This window comes from Aotus nancymaae, unplaced genomic scaffold (assembly GCF_030222135.1).
Source record: "Aotus nancymaae isolate 86718 unplaced genomic scaffold, 86718_ANA_hifiasm-v0.15.2.pri h1tg000033l, whole genome shotgun sequence".
In the NCBI taxonomy this organism is placed as follows: Eukaryota; Metazoa; Chordata; class Mammalia; order Primates; family Aotidae; genus Aotus; species Aotus nancymaae.
This window is the reverse complement of record NW_026988447.1, coordinates 11,681,885-11,699,478: the sequence shown is the minus strand read 5'-3', so window position 1 is coordinate 11,699,478 and position 17,594 is coordinate 11,681,885. Positions and strand designations below refer to the sequence as shown.

The window sequence follows — 17,594 nt, the reverse complement described above, 5'->3', positions numbered from 1 at the left end:
TAGTTTTGTATATTAGTAATATGGGACTCAGGGGAATGTGGCATCTTCCAAATTAATGGCAAGGCTACAAGAACAGAAAATATTTATTGGCCAGTTTCCAAGACTTACATTTCAAAAGATATTTATTTCACAGATTAGCTATGAAACTCCACATTGATGATCGCCTACTAAAGAACATGAAGAAATTACATTGCTTTAGTTTCTAAAGTAGATGTTTAATTTCTAACATATTAGAATAGTTAAATAGAAATCACAAAATAATATGCTTGTATTTTATATGCTTATAATTTGAGCATAGTTTTTTCAGTTGAGAATTAAGTTTTAGAATTTCAGTATACACAGAAGGGGAACACGGGGGCTCTTTGGGCATTTCCTGTTGTTGATCACAACACACATAAACAACTGCCCCAGGCTCTTGTACATATCAGTATCTTTTCCTTAGCCCTTAACTGTGTGTTTTCTGCTTCAGGCATTCTTTTTAATCCCACTTATTTATATTTTCTTAAAATGTGCTAACTATTCATAGCAAGAGGTAGTTTTCTTAATTCTACTACCTTAGTTTTGTTTTATCTGTGGTATTTGCCTTACGTATATCTCGGTGAAGGGAGTGAAGGGTATGCTCCATGTGCTGCGTTGCTGATCTGCCCATTACACTCCGATTTGACCCTTGTTTTCATATCTTGCTTTCTCAGATGTCATTGCGGAAGCCTTGTTTATTGGTCTGTCTTTCCTCTTTGCTGCAGAACCTTGATGCTTTGCACGACCACCTTGCTACTATCTACCCAGGAATGCGTGCACCTTCCTTTAGGTGCACTGATGCAGAAAAGGGCAAAGGACTCATTCTGCACTACTACTCAGAGAGAGAAGGACTTCAGGATATTGTCATTGGAATCACCAAAACAGTGGCTCAACAAATCCATGGCACTGAAATAGACATGAAGGTAACAAACAGCAATGGAGACTTCTGAACACAGATGATATCTAAAAATGTTTTAAATTTACCTACAGTTATCACTGTTAGTGCTCTTCCCTGGAAGTGTACGTAAGCCAAAACGGTGGACAGATCAGTAATCTTCTATATTTGGCCTTGGAGTGCATTATACAGAATATTTTTTTCCTTCTGGCAGCAGATTTTTCTTTCTAATTATATATTGTTCAAGGCTACAAGAAATTTATTTTGCATTCCCTGTGAACACACACCAGCTGGGAAGCAGAAGAATATGTGACTGACTGAGTTGTGGGTTTCAGCATGCAAAATATCCATATTATAGATAGTCAAATTCTAAGACAATCTAAAATTAAGTATTATTTTATAGATCATTATCTTTTTGTCGATTTTTGTCTGCCCCAAAATACAGCTGGAGTGTCTCATTTTGTGAAAGAAAGTGTTTGTTTTTGTTTTTAATCAAGTTACTTGGTGAAAGAAGCCAGGTCTGGTACTTTAAAAACCGTATTGTTATTGATAATGCACAGTCTTAGTTTTGAATGATAATTTCAAGGTACTGATAGGGCAACTGTGCAACAAAGAGAACTGCTATTTTTTTTTTTTATCTCTGGCCCTTACAGTCTCTCCCAGTCAGGCTGCTTTTCATGTGTTCAGCATGTTCATACCCAAGAGTCAATTCTCAGTGGCCTTAAACTTGAGGTCAAAGTGGGAAGAGATACTTTTTCCCAGCTTTTCCTTATGTATAGAAAACCTAATAGACAGTTCTTTCTTAGCGATCATAGTTATGTTCTAACACACTCAGGAAGTCTAAAACTATTACATGGAGTGTTATCCAAAATTGTAACATTTAAATTGATTAGATTAGAAAGTAATCCACGCATTTAATCCAGTAACATTACATTAGAGTTCATGGTTTTCTTTCTTTCAGAAGTTGGTATCAGTTTTTACGTGGCACTTCTTGGTGATTCCCAGGTGCATCGTTAGTTTTTCTGCAACTATTAGTAATGGCAAAAACCACAATTACTTTTGCACCAACCTAATAGAAAGCAGGACTGTGTATAACATGGCATTATCAAATTCAGACACTTAAAAATTAAACCTTGGATAAAGTATCACAATTCATCCATGATTGGGCATCTCACTGATAGTCAATCAAAATAGTATATATCTCTCATTTCTAATCTTTTGATCTTGATACTATGCTAGCACAGTATCTATGTGGAGTGAACCTATATGCATATTGTATGCACTGTTGGCTTTGTTCATATTTAACCAGACTGAGAAAGAAGCAGGTTCATAGAAACTTCAGAAAGAAACACAAATTAGGACAGACTTGGAAACTGCTAATACTGGCATTAGAATACTTGGCATGGGAGATTGCTGGCATTAGCAAACTGTGTGATATTCAAGTATTTACTCAATTATATGGTTCACTTTATACAGTATTTAAATTTCCTTCTGACCATTTATTCAAGTGTTTCAATATGAACTTCTGAAATATTTGCATTTTATAAGTATATTTTGTATGTTTAACTTTTTCGAAGGCACTGTTCTGACTTCTTGAGGCATTTTCACATCAAGTGCTTAAGTTTATCAGGTCCAGAGATACCAGACAATTTGAGCCACATAATTAATACTAGATCATGTCATAAAGTGACATATCAATGAGAAGTTAAAAATATGATTAGAAAAGCCATTTGTTTTGCCAGTTTGATCAAAGCAAAAAATTAGAATTGAATAATTAATTCATAAGTCTAGGATACATAAAATTCAGTTTCTCTACTTAAATAGAAACAGAGTAGAACATCAAAATTAGGCCTGACTTTCTTGCTTTGTCTATGATTTAGGGAAATCAACTTTAGTGAGGTAAAATTTTCAAATTATAAATAAGGATACTAATACTTAGCCAGTATAGTAAGTTATTCTGACAGTGAGAGTAGTAATATCCCAGTTTTGCGATAAAATACGTCTAAAAGAATATATGCAATAGCATCTATAGTTATTGCGATTCGGTTTTTAAATCTCAGAGAATGTGACAGTGTACTCCTGAAAAAAAAAGAAAAGAAAAGTGAACAACGTTTTGTTTTATTTAGCTGTAACTGAAGAAATGTTGTCCCAATATTTTCCCCTTTGGGTCTGGTCGCCGTTGAGATTGTTTTCCCTTTGTAAGAGGACTCATTGCTTGCAATTTCTTAACCTAAAAAAAAGAAAAATTCTATACTTTAATGATGTATTTGCCAGTGAATAATGCTTTAGAAATGTAGGATTTTTTTACGTTATCAATATTAGCTCACAATTATGATTACTTCCTTAGAATGAATTCCTAGATTTGCAATTAAATTAAATAATCCACAAAATTGTATATTGTCAGTTTATCCTTCAGAAAGATTAATCAAAATGCTCTCTCATCCGTGGTATTTGAGATGCCTCTTTTTTAGTACCTTATGCAATTTGATATTGTAACTTTTTTTTTTTTGTGACGAAGTCTTGCTCTGTTACCTAGGCTGGAGTGCAATGGCGCGATCTCAGCTCACTGCAACCTCCACCTCCTGGTTCAAGCATTTCTTCTGCCTCAGCCTCCTGAGTACCTGGGATTACAGGCAGCCACCACAGTGCCCAGCTAATTTTTGTATTTTCAGTAGAGACGATGGGGTTTCGCCTTGTTGGCCAGGCTGGTTTTTAACTCCTGACCTCAGGTGATCTGACCGCCTTGGCCTCTCGAAGTGCTGGGATTAGAGGTGGGAGCCAGCAAACCTACCTGGTATTGTAACTTTATACATTTGCCAATTGATGGTTAAAAATGACATTGCATTTATTTTTGAACATGCATCTCTATCATTATATTCCCCATTGTTTTAAAATAGCATTGTAATTTTGTTTGATAGCGCCAGCTTGTATGGCTTTCAGGTTGTTGGCTATACAAGTGTGCTTGTCTGAGAAGGCAGAGTCCACCAGTGCTTTTTAAAAAAATTCTACCAAAGAGAACGTATAGGATACTGGGGAATTGATACCAGATTTGTAAATTTACAATGATTATTCAGTCTTCAGATTTCATAGATCAAAGTCCAGAAATATTTTTTCTATTTTAGACATATGTAGTATTTCCATACGTGTACTGAATTTGTGTAATTAATCTTCTAAATGCGATTTTCATAACTCATTTTTTATATTTAGGTATTTTAATTAAACTGAAATGCAGATGATTCATGCCATTTTCCCCTTTGATATCCAGGTTATTCAGCAAAGAAATGAAGAATGTGATCATACACAATTTTTAATTGAAGAAAAAGAGTCAAAAGAAGAGGATTTTTATGAAGATCTTGACAGATTTGAAGAAAATGGTACCCAGGAATCACGCATCAGCCCATATACATTCTGCAAAGCTTTTCCTTTTCATATAATATTTGACCGGGACCTAGTGGTCACTCAGTGTGGCAATGCCATATACAGAGTTCTCCCCCAGGTAAAATGACAGCACACTTACTGTAAGCAATCAATCAGTGTTACCTATTGTTTTCACTTTTAGCCCTCTAGATAATTATTAAGAGAGTGTTTGCCCGTGATTTTGGTATTTTAATTTCATTTCAAGCCATATGCATTTAATATATCATTGTACATTTTAAAAGATAAACTCGTTTTTTCTTCTTCTGAAAATGCATTGTAAATTTGTGCTAGCTTACATTTGAATGTTAGCCATCTGAATCTATATCAGATTTCATGTTCTTGCAACTATTTAATGCCCATTGAACATTGAGTTGTATAGATTGAGATTTGAGTTCATAGTTCCGCTGTCTGTGAATTATAATTATAATTTTCTATTTTTAAATATAACTGAGCTGTTTTAATCAAGTGATTAATATCAAAGTATAAAAACTAATTGAACTGATTAGATCCCCTTTGCTCTCTATCTACATTTTAGCTCCAGCCTGGGAATTGCAGCCTTCTGTCTGTCTTCTCGCTGGTTCGTCCTCATATTGATATTAGTTTCCATGGGATTCTTTCACACATCAATACGGTTTTTGTATTAAGAAGCAAGGTAATCAAGATATTATTTCATTAAATGTGAGAAAGTTATGTTACAAACTAGAAATATTTAAGAAGGAAAATTACTACATTCTCTGAGAAGGTATAGAGAGATAAAACCCAGACCTCAAAAAGATCTAATTAAAAGGCAATGCTATTGATTTTTGGTTTGCCTGAGGAGCAGTGGAACTCTATCAGCTGATTAAAATTAACAGAGGTAAATTTTAGAGACTGTCTTTCTGAGATGGCCTCGTTTCACATCAGAAAACCAACATCTTTTAATCCCTGTACAGAGCTATGGTGCTTTATTTCAAAATCAGAACTAAAAAGGATTTTCTTTTTGAACCTCACTCAAAACCACTTATTTATTCTTTCTTAAATTGTCTATTGTTCCTAGTAGCATTTTTGTGGGTGGAAAAAGTGATAAAATATTCACACAGTTGATAATTTAGATAGTGCTGGTGTCTCATAGTTTCTGTTCTTGGGATAGATACAGCAAAAGTCAGTTTCCTAGAGTACCCATTTAATCCTTTCTGCATTCAGAACTGACTGTTTCCAGGGTTGGGGAATAGGGAAGCTTGGTTCATTCTTTGGTAGTCTGGTAATGTATGTTGTAACCACACTGGAAAATCAGGGGTATAAAAAAGATTCACAAAAGCTTGAAATAAGTATGAAGAGTAGCACAGTCAGTGTCCTGAATTCAGAGGAGACAAGTCACTTTTCTGCAGTGCTGCAAGGTTTATTACAGGCAGAGCTCTGATGAAAGGCCCTCTCCTGTTCTAATGATGCACTTACTCTGCTTTGTGATTTGGTGGGAAATGAGATACTTGTGTCCTTCTTGTTACTGAATTGTTCGGTAGAAAGAAAGGCATTTGTTAATGGTTATGTCTGGCCTTTTCAAGGAAGGATTGTTGGATGTAGAGAAATTAGAATGTGAAGATGAGCTGACTGGGACTGAAATCAGCTGCTTACGTCTCAAGGGTCAAATGATCTACTTACCTGAAGCAGATAGCATACTTTTTCTGTGTTCACCAAGGTAATAATTTTTAGATTAATTATAATGGCTCTCAGTACCTATCTTTAGCTAACAAAGGAATGCCGCAATATTTTATTTCTTTACATTTACATATTCTCTGAGGTGTAATTAGATTTTACAGTCCTTGTTATGTCATTCTTTATAACAAGGATAATATTATTTAATATTTTGCTAATAAACTCAGAAGAAATCACATACTCTGTTATTTGCTATATCTTTATACATTTGCAGTATTTATGCCATTAGACCATGGGATAAATAATCTGCAGTAACATTTTGTACCTTTGAAACAGGCATTAGGTAAGCAATTTTATAAAGCATCTAATAGGGTGGCATAATAAATACATAGGTATATTTGACACCAAAAAATTATCTTTTCTATAGTATGTTAGCAAAAAATCTAAAAGGGCTCTCATTATTTCTGGGTTTGAACTATTTTAAATGAAAAATATTTAGCTACTCTAATCCAAATACTGTTCCAAATATATTATTCAATTAAAATGTAGGTAAATGTTATTTTTAATAAACATCAGAGAAAAATAAAACTATAGATAGTTGTTTTTCCAATTTGGGAAAGCATTTTACTAGGAAATACATGGGAATTCAGAATATAAAAATTATGTCTGAATTTGCTTCAAAACAATAGAAAAGATAACTGTGGGAATTATTGTGAGATGATATTCTGTGTATTCATAATTTTGTATAAACAAAGTATATGTGCATTATCTAGAACATGGTCAAGAAAGCATGTTTTGGTGAGCTATTGGTTAAAAATTTAATTTGAATTCCACCATGATCACATTGCACTTAAAAATGTGGTCTTAAAGTTTCTGAAAAAATAATAAACTTTGTAATAGCCTCCTTTCATATTATTACTATTGTATTACACATTACATAATAATATATAAGAATAATATATAGTTAATTTGTAATATATTAGAATATATATTAGGATAATATATTATAAGAATAATATGTAGTTAATCTTTTGATAAATATATTCAAGATTAAATATTGTTTAACTATAACATATAAGAATAATATATCAGACAATATAAGGATATAGATGTCTTTTCCATGAGGAATAAATATCATGAAAATAAAAGAAACAAAATTAGGAAACATAAACCCTTTTTAAAAAAATTAATAAGCTACATTGATCTAAAGATGTCCCATATCAGTAAGTGTTTTCTTCTTCTGCCTCTTTGCAGCTTAGGAGAATATCAGCTTCTCATTAAGGGCAATTTCTATGTATGCAAAAAAAGGTTTCTTCAGAAATAAAAGCAGAAAATTTGGAGTTTATTTGTTTATTGCCATATGCAGACATTGGTCACCCAGTGAGAAAATTGCAGATTATCCTATGGGACACGTACATGTATGTGGGAAGATTTTTACTCACACTACATAAACAAAAGCTCAATTAAAAGTAGTTTTACTTGTAAAATAAATAATTCTAAGATGATTAGTTTAAATTTAGGAAAAATTTAATAGTTCATTAAAATAATGATATAGGACATTTTTAGAATCACGAAACCTTTATGATTGGATTAAGTTTTGTAGCTCAGTATGAGCTTTTTAACTATTCATTTTTGAACTTACTATCAAGTTTTTTCTCTGCTCATGGGCAGGTCTTATATACCTTTGGCTGATGATCTAGCTTCTTTCCAGATGCATCTTTTTCTGCAAATGGTCTTACATATCCATTTTAACAAAGCCTAAAAAGACTGTGTGTTTCATTAATAAAGTCTTTGATTTTTTAATTTTCTTTATGGGCATTCTAATTTTTGCTTTGCTTTATGAACATTGCTACTGAGAATATATTGCATTAATTCAAAATTCTGCAAAGTCACCCCTTTTGAAGAATTTTAGATAGGGTTAATTCAAAATTCTTCAAATTATTAATCCCATATTCTCCAAAGTCATAACTGAATTTTGTCATTTTAGAGTAATTATTATTCTAAGTGGCCAGAAGTAATGACGTTGCATTAAAAAAATTCAAGCCAATGAAATAATCTTCGGTCACTTTAATCAATTAGTACTTTTTTTGTTTTGAGATGGCGTCTAGCTCTGTCACCCAGGCTGGAATGCAGTGGCAGGATCTCATCTCACTGCAGCCTCTGCCTCCCAGATTCAAGCAATTCTCTTGCCTCAGCCTCCCAGGTGGCTGGGACTACAGGTGTGAGTCACCTCACCCAGCTAATTTTTGTACTTTCAGTAGGGATGGGGTTTCACCATGTTGGCCAGGCTGTTCTCGAACTCCTAGCCTCAAGTGATCTGCCCACCTCAGCCTCCCAAAGTCCTGGGATTACAGGCATGAGCCACCGTGCCCAGCTTCAAAGAGTACATTTTTAAAAAGCAATTAACTTTTTACTAATCAGATCATCACTGAAGTAATAAACATTATTATGTTGTTGGGAAAATGACACAAGTTACAATGATGATGCATAAAATGCTGCAAGATTGAATAATACTTCAAATACATGAGAAAAGTTTGTCAAAGAAAATGAGAATAGAAGACATGAGAGCCAGAAGTAAGAATGGTACGTAGCCTTAGATAGGTAATTACGTGCTGAGGATGGGTCATAAACGTGGTTGGAAATTTTTAGTCATTGTGTCCAAAAGGGAAAAATAACCAGTTACAAGATTCATAGAATCCAGAAAGCAAGATGAAGTAGTTTCTCAAAAGAAGCATCATTATTCCTGAGAAAGAGGATAAAGATAGATTTTTTTCCTCTCCTTATAATGAGAAAAAAATTGAGAATAATAAATTACAGCCCGTATTACATACCTGAACATTTATCACAGAGATGTTTTCTACATGATCTTTTCATTTTAGACTGATGGCACCAAAAAGTGCAGCCTGGCAAAAATGCATCTCAAGTTCACTGCTTTTTGGTAGATGTTTAAATATCTAAGAAAATAAACTCACAATCTTTGTTCAATTCTCCATAATTTTATTGTCTTCAGCCTGATCTTTTGAATCAGAGGAGGTGGCAGGATCAGACTCCTTGACAGAAATCAGGGTTGCATTGTCATGTATACAAGTTGAGACTGATCTTGCCTCATTTCTCCATATGACAGTGTCATGAACCTGGATGATTTGACGAGGAGAGGGCTGTATCTAAGTGACATCCCTCTGCATGATGCCACACGCGATCTTGTTCTTTTGGGAGAACAATTTAGAGAGGAATACAAACTCACCCAAGAACTGGAAATCCTCACCGACAGGCTGCAGCTCACCTTAAGAGCCCTGGAAGATGAAAAGAAAAAGACAGACACGTAAGAATGTACTGCTTGGGGCTCCACTGTTACTCATAATATATTGTGACTCTACTATATTTAAGACTGAGAACCAGCCATGGGAGCTGTAATAGCTCTGGAGTAGTAAATAAAATCCTTCACATTGCTTTTAAAAAGAAATTATGCTTAAGGAAATAAACCAGTCTTAATGGTAGTGGAAATACATCTATTTTTTGGAGCCAAGTTGGAATAATATATGCCAAAATATCTTTTTGAAAATCATGAGAATAACTCAAATTCAAATTTAGTTCAAAAATTAAAGTTTAACTATCATTTATGCATGCATTCTTTCATACAAGAGTTATATATTAACCATCTTCAGTATGCCAGGGACTGCCATGTGCAGAGAGCGGCTCTGCACAATGAACTTAGAATCGGCCATTACATGCTTAAAAATGTCTTTTCTGGGACCCTGAACTTAGGGCTAGAAAGAAATGAATCTGACAAATTGTAGTATCATATGTAATGACAGTAATTATATCTATAGTGACATACATTAGCAAAAATATCAAAATATAAAACGTATTTCTATGAGTGGTGGATTAAATTATGAAATATTGGGCAAAAACATGAAAGATAATACATTTTCAAGAAATGTATTTAAATAAGTACATAGCATGCATACTACTTGGCCTCGCTTTCATATGCTGATTAAAAGCACCACATCACTGATATTTATAAGGTATTTTACCCAGGTTCTGATGTGTTTGTTTTTTAATGTTTATATAATAGGAAGCTATCTTGTTGGAGAAATGAAACTGATCTGCCTTACTTCTCATAAGAGCTATTTCAGTCTACTTCCTCACTCAAGGATTGGTAACAGCATTGCTTTGTACACTTCTCTTGCATTGATACATGTGTAGTTGCCCATGGATGGATGCTGTGCACACAAGTAAACACATCAGTTAACTCTATTAACAGCAGGGGTGAAATAGAGAATGCCATTTTACGCACCTGTCTTTATTTACACCTTCTTAATTCATGTGTCTTGGCCTTGTGTAATGAAAATGAAAGCTGTATTTAGTTACTTTAAGGCCACTCTACTTTTCTAAAGGTCCTAACTTGCACCCAGTTTAATCTACCCAAGTATTTTGCAAATTTCAGAAAATATATGGAGCAGGTAGCTCAAATTCTCTCACTTCTAGAAAAATAACTCAAAGTGTATGCTTTATTGGTATGCGCTACAATTTCATCTATGAATATTACACATTTTGTGGAGCTTCTAAGACCTTAGGACTAAGATTCAAAGTCACATGAGTTTGTAGTCTTGAGTTACTCAATATCTTGTTACTTTTTTTTTGTATTAGAAAAGCATTTAGGTTTCATTTTGTATTGTGACTCAATGTACTAGTATCTACACTCATGATAAATAAATGACCAGCACTATAAAGAATGTATCCTTTAAGTTATGAAATATCCAGATATTCTGTACTGAAAAAGCTCTTAATTCACATTTTTCCTAAATTGTCAGCTTAAGCAAAGTATTAGCTTCTCTTCCCAGACCAGGAGTCCAAAACTGGGAGCTACTGGGAGTTAAACAGTGGACTTATCTTTAATAAGAGTAGCTGATAAGTACTAATCACCGAACTACTTCTTTGTTTGAATTCCCCAAGGTGGGTTTCACATTCAGGAACTATTTGTGCCATTTTGAGTTACTGCGCTTCAAGAATCCTTATATTATTTTTTAGATTATTAGATTTAGAATTTGGTTTTTGTAGATATTTGGTTTTCAAGGTGATGTCATTAGAAACCATTTACTATTCATTTTCTTTGAAGGTAAGTAGTTCTACTGCTCATACTTACTATTCAAAATAGCTTTCATATTTTATAAAACATTCAATGTTTGAAAGTTGAAAATGAAAGACTGGAGAAATTCTACTACGACTAGGAAAAACATTGAGAGCTCAGCTCCATTTTGTGTATGTAAACTTCCCACGTACGCCCTTTCGCTTTAGAGCAAAGGCAGGAAGAAAAAGGCAGTAAGTTCTCATCTGTTCCTCTTGAGTCTTCTAATCCAGAGCCCATAGGTCCAGTTCTGCTTCTTTCCCTCTAAATTCATCAGCTTTCATCCTTCTCCTGTGTGCTTATACCACATCTGTCCCCTTAGCATGATCCCCGATGCCACCGTAGTAGTCTCAGTTGTGCCTGAACAAATAAAATATTTTATTGTCTAGAGCAATTTCTGCTGGTTTTATCAGTTTCTTCTACGGAGGAGTGAGGCATGAATAAGACTGGAGAGAAATTCTGCTTCTTTGAATATTACTTTTCCAAAATCAAGATATATTTCTTATTCTAAGAGGCAAACCTGTTTCTATTATTGTGCTATTCGTACCATGTTTTAGGTGTTGTTAATGACAGTCTTCATACTGAAACTATCATAATAGCAGGGTCAGAATACAGGACTAGAAATGAAAACTTTGATTTTCTACCACCAGTCTTTTTGTTTCGTCTGTTTGCTTGGCTTATTTTGATTTGGTTTGAACTAGTTTGGGCTTGTGGATGATTTATGTGATTAGAATGAACAAATAATTTATATTTTCTTAAGTCCTTGCTCATAAATACAGCAAATATTTGATGCTAATTTTAGAGGATGTCCTACCAGAATCCAGGCCTTTAAAGTATAAATGACATTGCGCTTGTGCAAAAGGGACAGCAGAAGCACTAAAGGCTTTCCCAGCATTTCTTACAGTGGTTTTCTCCTGACCCCACTGAACAGATTGCTGTATTCTGTCCTTCCTCCGTCTGTTGCCAATGAGCTGCGGCACAAGCGTCCAGTGCCTGCCAAAAGATATGACAATGTGACCATCCTCTTCAGCGGCATTGTGGGCTTCAATGCTTTCTGTAGCAAGCATGCATCGGGAGAAGGGGCCATGAAGATCGTAAACCTTCTCAACGACCTCTACACCAGATTTGACACCCTGACTGATTCCCGGAAAAACCCATTTGTTTATAAGGCAAGTCTTCATCATCACTGACTACAGAGCTATCCAGAGGCTGGCGTTCTGAGCCTCCCCATCCGGAGGCCGTGCCATCACAGTTCTCTGACTCCAGCACAGTGAGCCTCCGTGTATTCAATGCTTTACCATTTTCTTAAGTAATTGCCTCTTGTTATAAAACTGTCTCTTCCATGTACCCAAAATGAATGTTTCATGGAGTGGGTGATTCCCTGGTTAAAATGAAATGTTCACCATCTTATTTGTACTTAGGCTAACAAGTCTGGACAGGCTGTTTATCACATTTAGTATAAAGGCAGCATTCATTTTAGTGCTCTGCAAGAGGCATTCTTAGTGAAAAATATAAATGCTTTGTACAGTAAAGAAATCATGGAGCATGAGAAGGGCACTGGGGACTCAGATTTGCGTTTAGATAACATCAACTTGAAGAAGATAAACATTTATAAGGCATTCATGCCCTTTGTTTCATTTAAAAATAAATATAATATTGGAAAAAAGAAGTCAGTGGAATATTGCTACATAAACGCAAGAATGTTAACTAAACCATCCCTAGGTATCTGGGGTAATATAATTACACAAGGACTATTTATTTTATAGTCATTTTCTGAGGTACACTGTAGCAGGTGGTGAGCACATCATAAAAATAAATGCTTAATGATCATGATAAATCACTGAACTTCAAATGGTGACTCTCTGTGCCATCAAACCATCACTGTTTTAGGGGGAAATGAAGTAAAAAATTATTCTTCTGAATTGTTAGATAGATCTGAGTTGAGAATTTAATTGCTTACTAAAGGAAAAGAATTCTATGTCTGTACCTGCCCATCATCAAAGACCCCAAGTGCCTGTCATGTGTGTAAATTATAAGTAATTGCAAGGTTTCATTTTGTTGTAGTTAAATGTACTAGAATTTTAAGAGAATTAAAGGAAGAGAGAAGTTTAAAGTTACTGGTAGCCTTGAAAATATGTATGCTTTTTATTGGGGTAACAAATGAAACAGTCTTTTTTATGCTAACCAGTGACCATCTAAATATATGTACTGTGTTAGGTGGAGACTGTTGGTGACAAGTATATGACAGTGAGTGGTTTACCAGAGCCATGCATTCACCATGCACGATCCATCTGCCACCTGGCCTTGGACATGATGGAAATTGCTGGCCAGGTTCAAGTAGATGGTGAATCTGTTCAGGTTAGTAAGTGAAGTAGATATTGTAATGATGCTGTGTAAACCTTTTTGGACAATTGATTCATATTGTTGACCAGAAAATCAATAATGTGTATAAAGAAGGGCATAGTGACAACAAAGACTATAAGTATTTCATCCAGCCCACTGTACTACATTCTTTCATAGGCATGGAGATTTGTCCACCTATTTGAAATTATCTAGTCTATTTCATGTACTGAAAGTCATGGGGATGAGAAAAAAACTTCTTATACCTTTATTAAAAGATAAACCTCTTGTGGTTTATTTTTTAAAATCTCTTTCATGTCTCATGTAAGTTACTAGATTCACAATCTTTGAAATCTTCAGACTCAAATGTTTCTCTTAAGTCAAGATATTTCTCTAGGGAGACAAAGATTTCGTGAGGGCTTTTGAAGTCTGTAATATGCTTGGAGTTCTTGTAGAGATCTCTTATGGTGTTATATGATGACTCTACGTTATTCTGCAATATAAAGTAAGCAAAAATTCATGTGTTACAGGAAGAGAAAACCAAACACCGCATGTTCTCACTCATAAGTGTGAGTTGAACAGTGAGAACACACGGACACAGGGAGGGGAACATCACAGACCAGGGCCTGTTGGGGGGTTGGGGGCAAGGGGAGGGAGAGCATTAGGACAAATACCTAACGCATGCAGAGCTTAAAACCTAGACAATGGGTTGATTGCAGCAAACCACCATGACACATATACGCCTATGTAACAAACCTGCACGTTCTGCACACATATCCCAGAACTTAAAGTAAAATTTAAAAAAACATCATGTGTTAGTCATCAAAGTGATTGAAGCAAAGCTTTGTTTTTTGCAGATAACAATAGGGATACACACTGGAGAGGTGGTTACAGGTGTCATAGGACAGCGGATGCCTCGATACTGTCTTTTTGGAAATACTGTCAACCTCACAAGCCGAACAGAAACCACAGGAGAAAAGGGAAAAATAAATGTGTCTGAATATACATACAGGTGAGAGAAAATGTTTGCTATTTACTGATTTGCAAAGGAAGTGTGTCTTTGTATGTGGTTTAATTGTCAGAGGTTTTGTTGCTTTAAAAGAGTTATCACCTCCACTCTTCCCCACTGCTTGTAGAATTATTTTTTATTTCAGAAGATTGCATCATTATTTCCATTTTATGTGATTTCACATCATCTTAGAACAGCTTGATATGACCATTGTAAAGCTCTGAGTTACCTCTCAGTACAACTTTAGCATTCGTTCTTGCCGTCTCCATTTGTAACATGGTACATGTCACCGTCTCCATAAAAGCCTCTGTGTACTTCTGTTCCTAGTCCCCTTCCCTTGTCTTTTAGGTGTCTTATGTCTCCAGAAAATTCAGATCCACAATTCCATTTGGAGCACAGAGGCCCAGTGTCCATGAAGGGCAAAAAAGAACCAATGCAAGTTTGGTTTCTATCCAGAAAAAATACAGGAACAGAGGTATGACTAATCAAAGCATAATTTGTGTACTTAAGACAGAGTATAAATACGGAAAACTAAAGCATAATCACTGAAAATGTATTTCACTTGAAAAGAATTCTTGCTAACAGAAATTAACCTTTAAATAAAGCAGCAGAAATAACCGAACATTAATGAGCCACTTACAATAATAAGTACTTTTTAGGGGATGCTTTAGTGACTTTTGTCCTCTAATGAAATGAAAACCAAAGCCCTGGATTGAGAATGCCTGTTTTTTTTTTTTTTTCCTTGCTATTGTGGTTGTTTTGTTCTTCCTCTACTGTTGTCTGGCTCAAAGATAAGTGGGGCTGTGAGGGGCTCACCTGGCCCCTTTCCTCAGCTCCCTAAGTTGGTTCTGAGATCACCATCATGATTAAGTAAGGGGTGTAGTTCATGAGACGTTTCTTAACTATGAAGCTTGAGATCCTTTTAAGGGCCAAGCTATCTTCCTATGGAATGACTGGAGGATTCTGGAAATCCTAGTCTGTTGTCTGTTTCTCCTAGAGAGACTGGGGACTTTTAACTTGCTAGAACCTGATTCATTCTTCAGAGAAGACTTAATTTCTTTCTAGTACTATGGTTATACTCCAGGCAGAGCTCATGTGCTAGAATGGACTTCAGAACAGCGGCATATCCAAAGTGGAATCACGCCTCTCACAGAGGCACTGCACACTCTAAGGTCACGGCTAGCCTCTTCCTAGCCTTTTGTAATGTGTGGCAAGTTTTATACTTTGTTACCCTGTTGATGTGTTGGCTCTTCATGGGGGATAAGATTACATGCTTATATTTCTCTTTTAGTATGTATACATTCTCTAAACATGCTTTTAGAGCATAACAATTTCTAAAGGGGAATAGAATGACAGGATTTGAAATATGTATCTTCTTCCACGTGGTTTAACATTAAATTGTTTTCCTGTGAGGGTCTTATTGATGTTCTTCTGACAAACCAAACCATAACTACCTCAAACATTGGTCATCTTAGTTGGGTGGTCCTGTTTTTCCCAGAATTATGCTGGAAATCATTTACAGAAACTGTAGATGTGAACGTGGATCACATCCTCATAAAAAGAAAAATACATTTAATTGATATGATAAACTTCATGATCACTGCAAATCAATCCCTCATTCTTACACTTTTTCAAGGACACAAAGCAGGATGATGACTGAATCTTGGATTGCGGGGTGAAGAGGAGTGCACATTAGGTTCCAGTTTTCTCCTGACACGTGCCAAGCCCAGGAGCAGTTATTCCCCATGGATACAGATTTTGCTTTGTCTTTGTCGACTACCCCAAGCTTTTCTTCTGGGTATATCTCTCACTATCCATTATTCAACTTTAGCTCTGCTTCTGATTATGTTTTAGGCTTTAGTATATTATCTCAAGTTTGGCTTTTGATGTGGATGATGTGAGCTTCATGTGTCTTAATATCTACTACAAGCATTACCTAACATGGTGATCTGCAAGTAGTGGGCACCCAATAAATATTTGTTGAATTTAGTTAAATGAAACTGAATAGTATTTGGCCATGTGTATATTTATATCATGGTTTACCAAATCTGTTTAGTGCTCCATATATATATATGTATATTTTAATGACTATAATATGTAATAAAGTTTATATCATGTTGGTGCATATCATTATAGAAATCATTTTCTAAAGGAGTGAATTCTAAGTTTTAGGAGAAAAATGCAATTTATTTTCAGACTCCCAAAGTAAGAATTAATATATCATGCTGAGAAAATAGTGACTATTTTGAAGTATGCTACTTTCCTTTCAGAAATATTGAATACACATTTCTGTTATTAAAGTATTTGATTACTAATTCGAATCATGTGGCAATTATAATTCTTCTAAAATGCTATCATTTGTAATTGTATCCCCTGTATGAAATCTCATTAACCACAGGCTGCTGTTATAGAAAGCTGCATTGTTTCACACTGAGCTGTTACATTAGTTCAGGCTAAATGTTGGGAGCTCCAGCCACATCCAAGAATAGATCTGGAAACACTCTGCTGGAATACTACCACTAAAACCCTTCTTGGCTTGGTATTCTCAGCAATGAGCTCCCTTTCCTTAGCTTAGAAGAATGTGATTATATCCAGGACATCATGTTCAGAAAACTTAGTTTAATTTCAGCATAGAATGCATTACTATTGGAATAATTGGCCTCTAATTCTTAAATGTCTCTGATAACTTATTAATATCTATCTTTATAAAATAGAGTGCAACTACTTTTATGTAAAAATGTTTGCCTTTAAATTTAGTATTTCATATTAGCACATTGATATATGTATAAATGTTCCATGTTAACGTGTACAAGAATCTGTAATAAATTATTTTTTTCACTTGTCTCTATACAGTTTTTATTTCAATAAAAAATGATGTTAACATTTTTCATTTTATTAATGCCATTTTTCATAAATACATTTTACAATTTTGCCTATTGCAAACTTTAAATTAATTTTTATTTGCTACCATTATAAATTTTCACTGACTCCTCATAAATAGCATATTCTTAAATGCTGTATTTCTTTTTTAGACCAACAAAGTGACAGGAAATAAACACCGGACATGGGAGGTGAAACAGTTGAATACTGAATGTCATCAGCTTACTTAAAGTGCTCTGAATCATTTAGGGATAATAGACATGTATACAAGTAAT

The 17,594-nt window shown here is 34.8% G+C and overlaps 1 protein-coding gene across 1 annotated transcript in view; it reads left to right on the top strand.

Annotated features, from left to right (window-relative positions):
* Positions 1 to 17,283, top strand: part of GUCY1B1 (guanylate cyclase 1 soluble subunit beta 1) — a 46,325-nt gene extending 29,042 nt beyond the window's left edge. The window contains exons 5-14 of the mRNA XM_012448494.2: positions 744 to 941; positions 4,179 to 4,409; positions 4,866 to 4,982; positions 5,872 to 6,005; positions 9,087 to 9,284; positions 12,022 to 12,259; positions 13,308 to 13,448; positions 14,288 to 14,442; positions 14,788 to 14,914; positions 16,076 to 17,283. Coding sequence (XP_012303917.1) covers positions 744 to 941; positions 4,179 to 4,409; positions 4,866 to 4,982; positions 5,872 to 6,005; positions 9,087 to 9,284; positions 12,022 to 12,259; positions 13,308 to 13,448; positions 14,288 to 14,442; positions 14,788 to 14,914; positions 16,076 to 16,099 — 1,563 coding nt within the window. The 3' untranslated portion in view covers positions 16,100 to 17,283. The remainder of the gene's footprint in view (positions 1 to 743; positions 942 to 4,178; positions 4,410 to 4,865; positions 4,983 to 5,871; positions 6,006 to 9,086; positions 9,285 to 12,021; positions 12,260 to 13,307; positions 13,449 to 14,287; positions 14,443 to 14,787; positions 14,915 to 16,075) is intronic.
* The last annotated feature ends 311 nt before the right edge of the window (positions 17,284 to 17,594 follow it).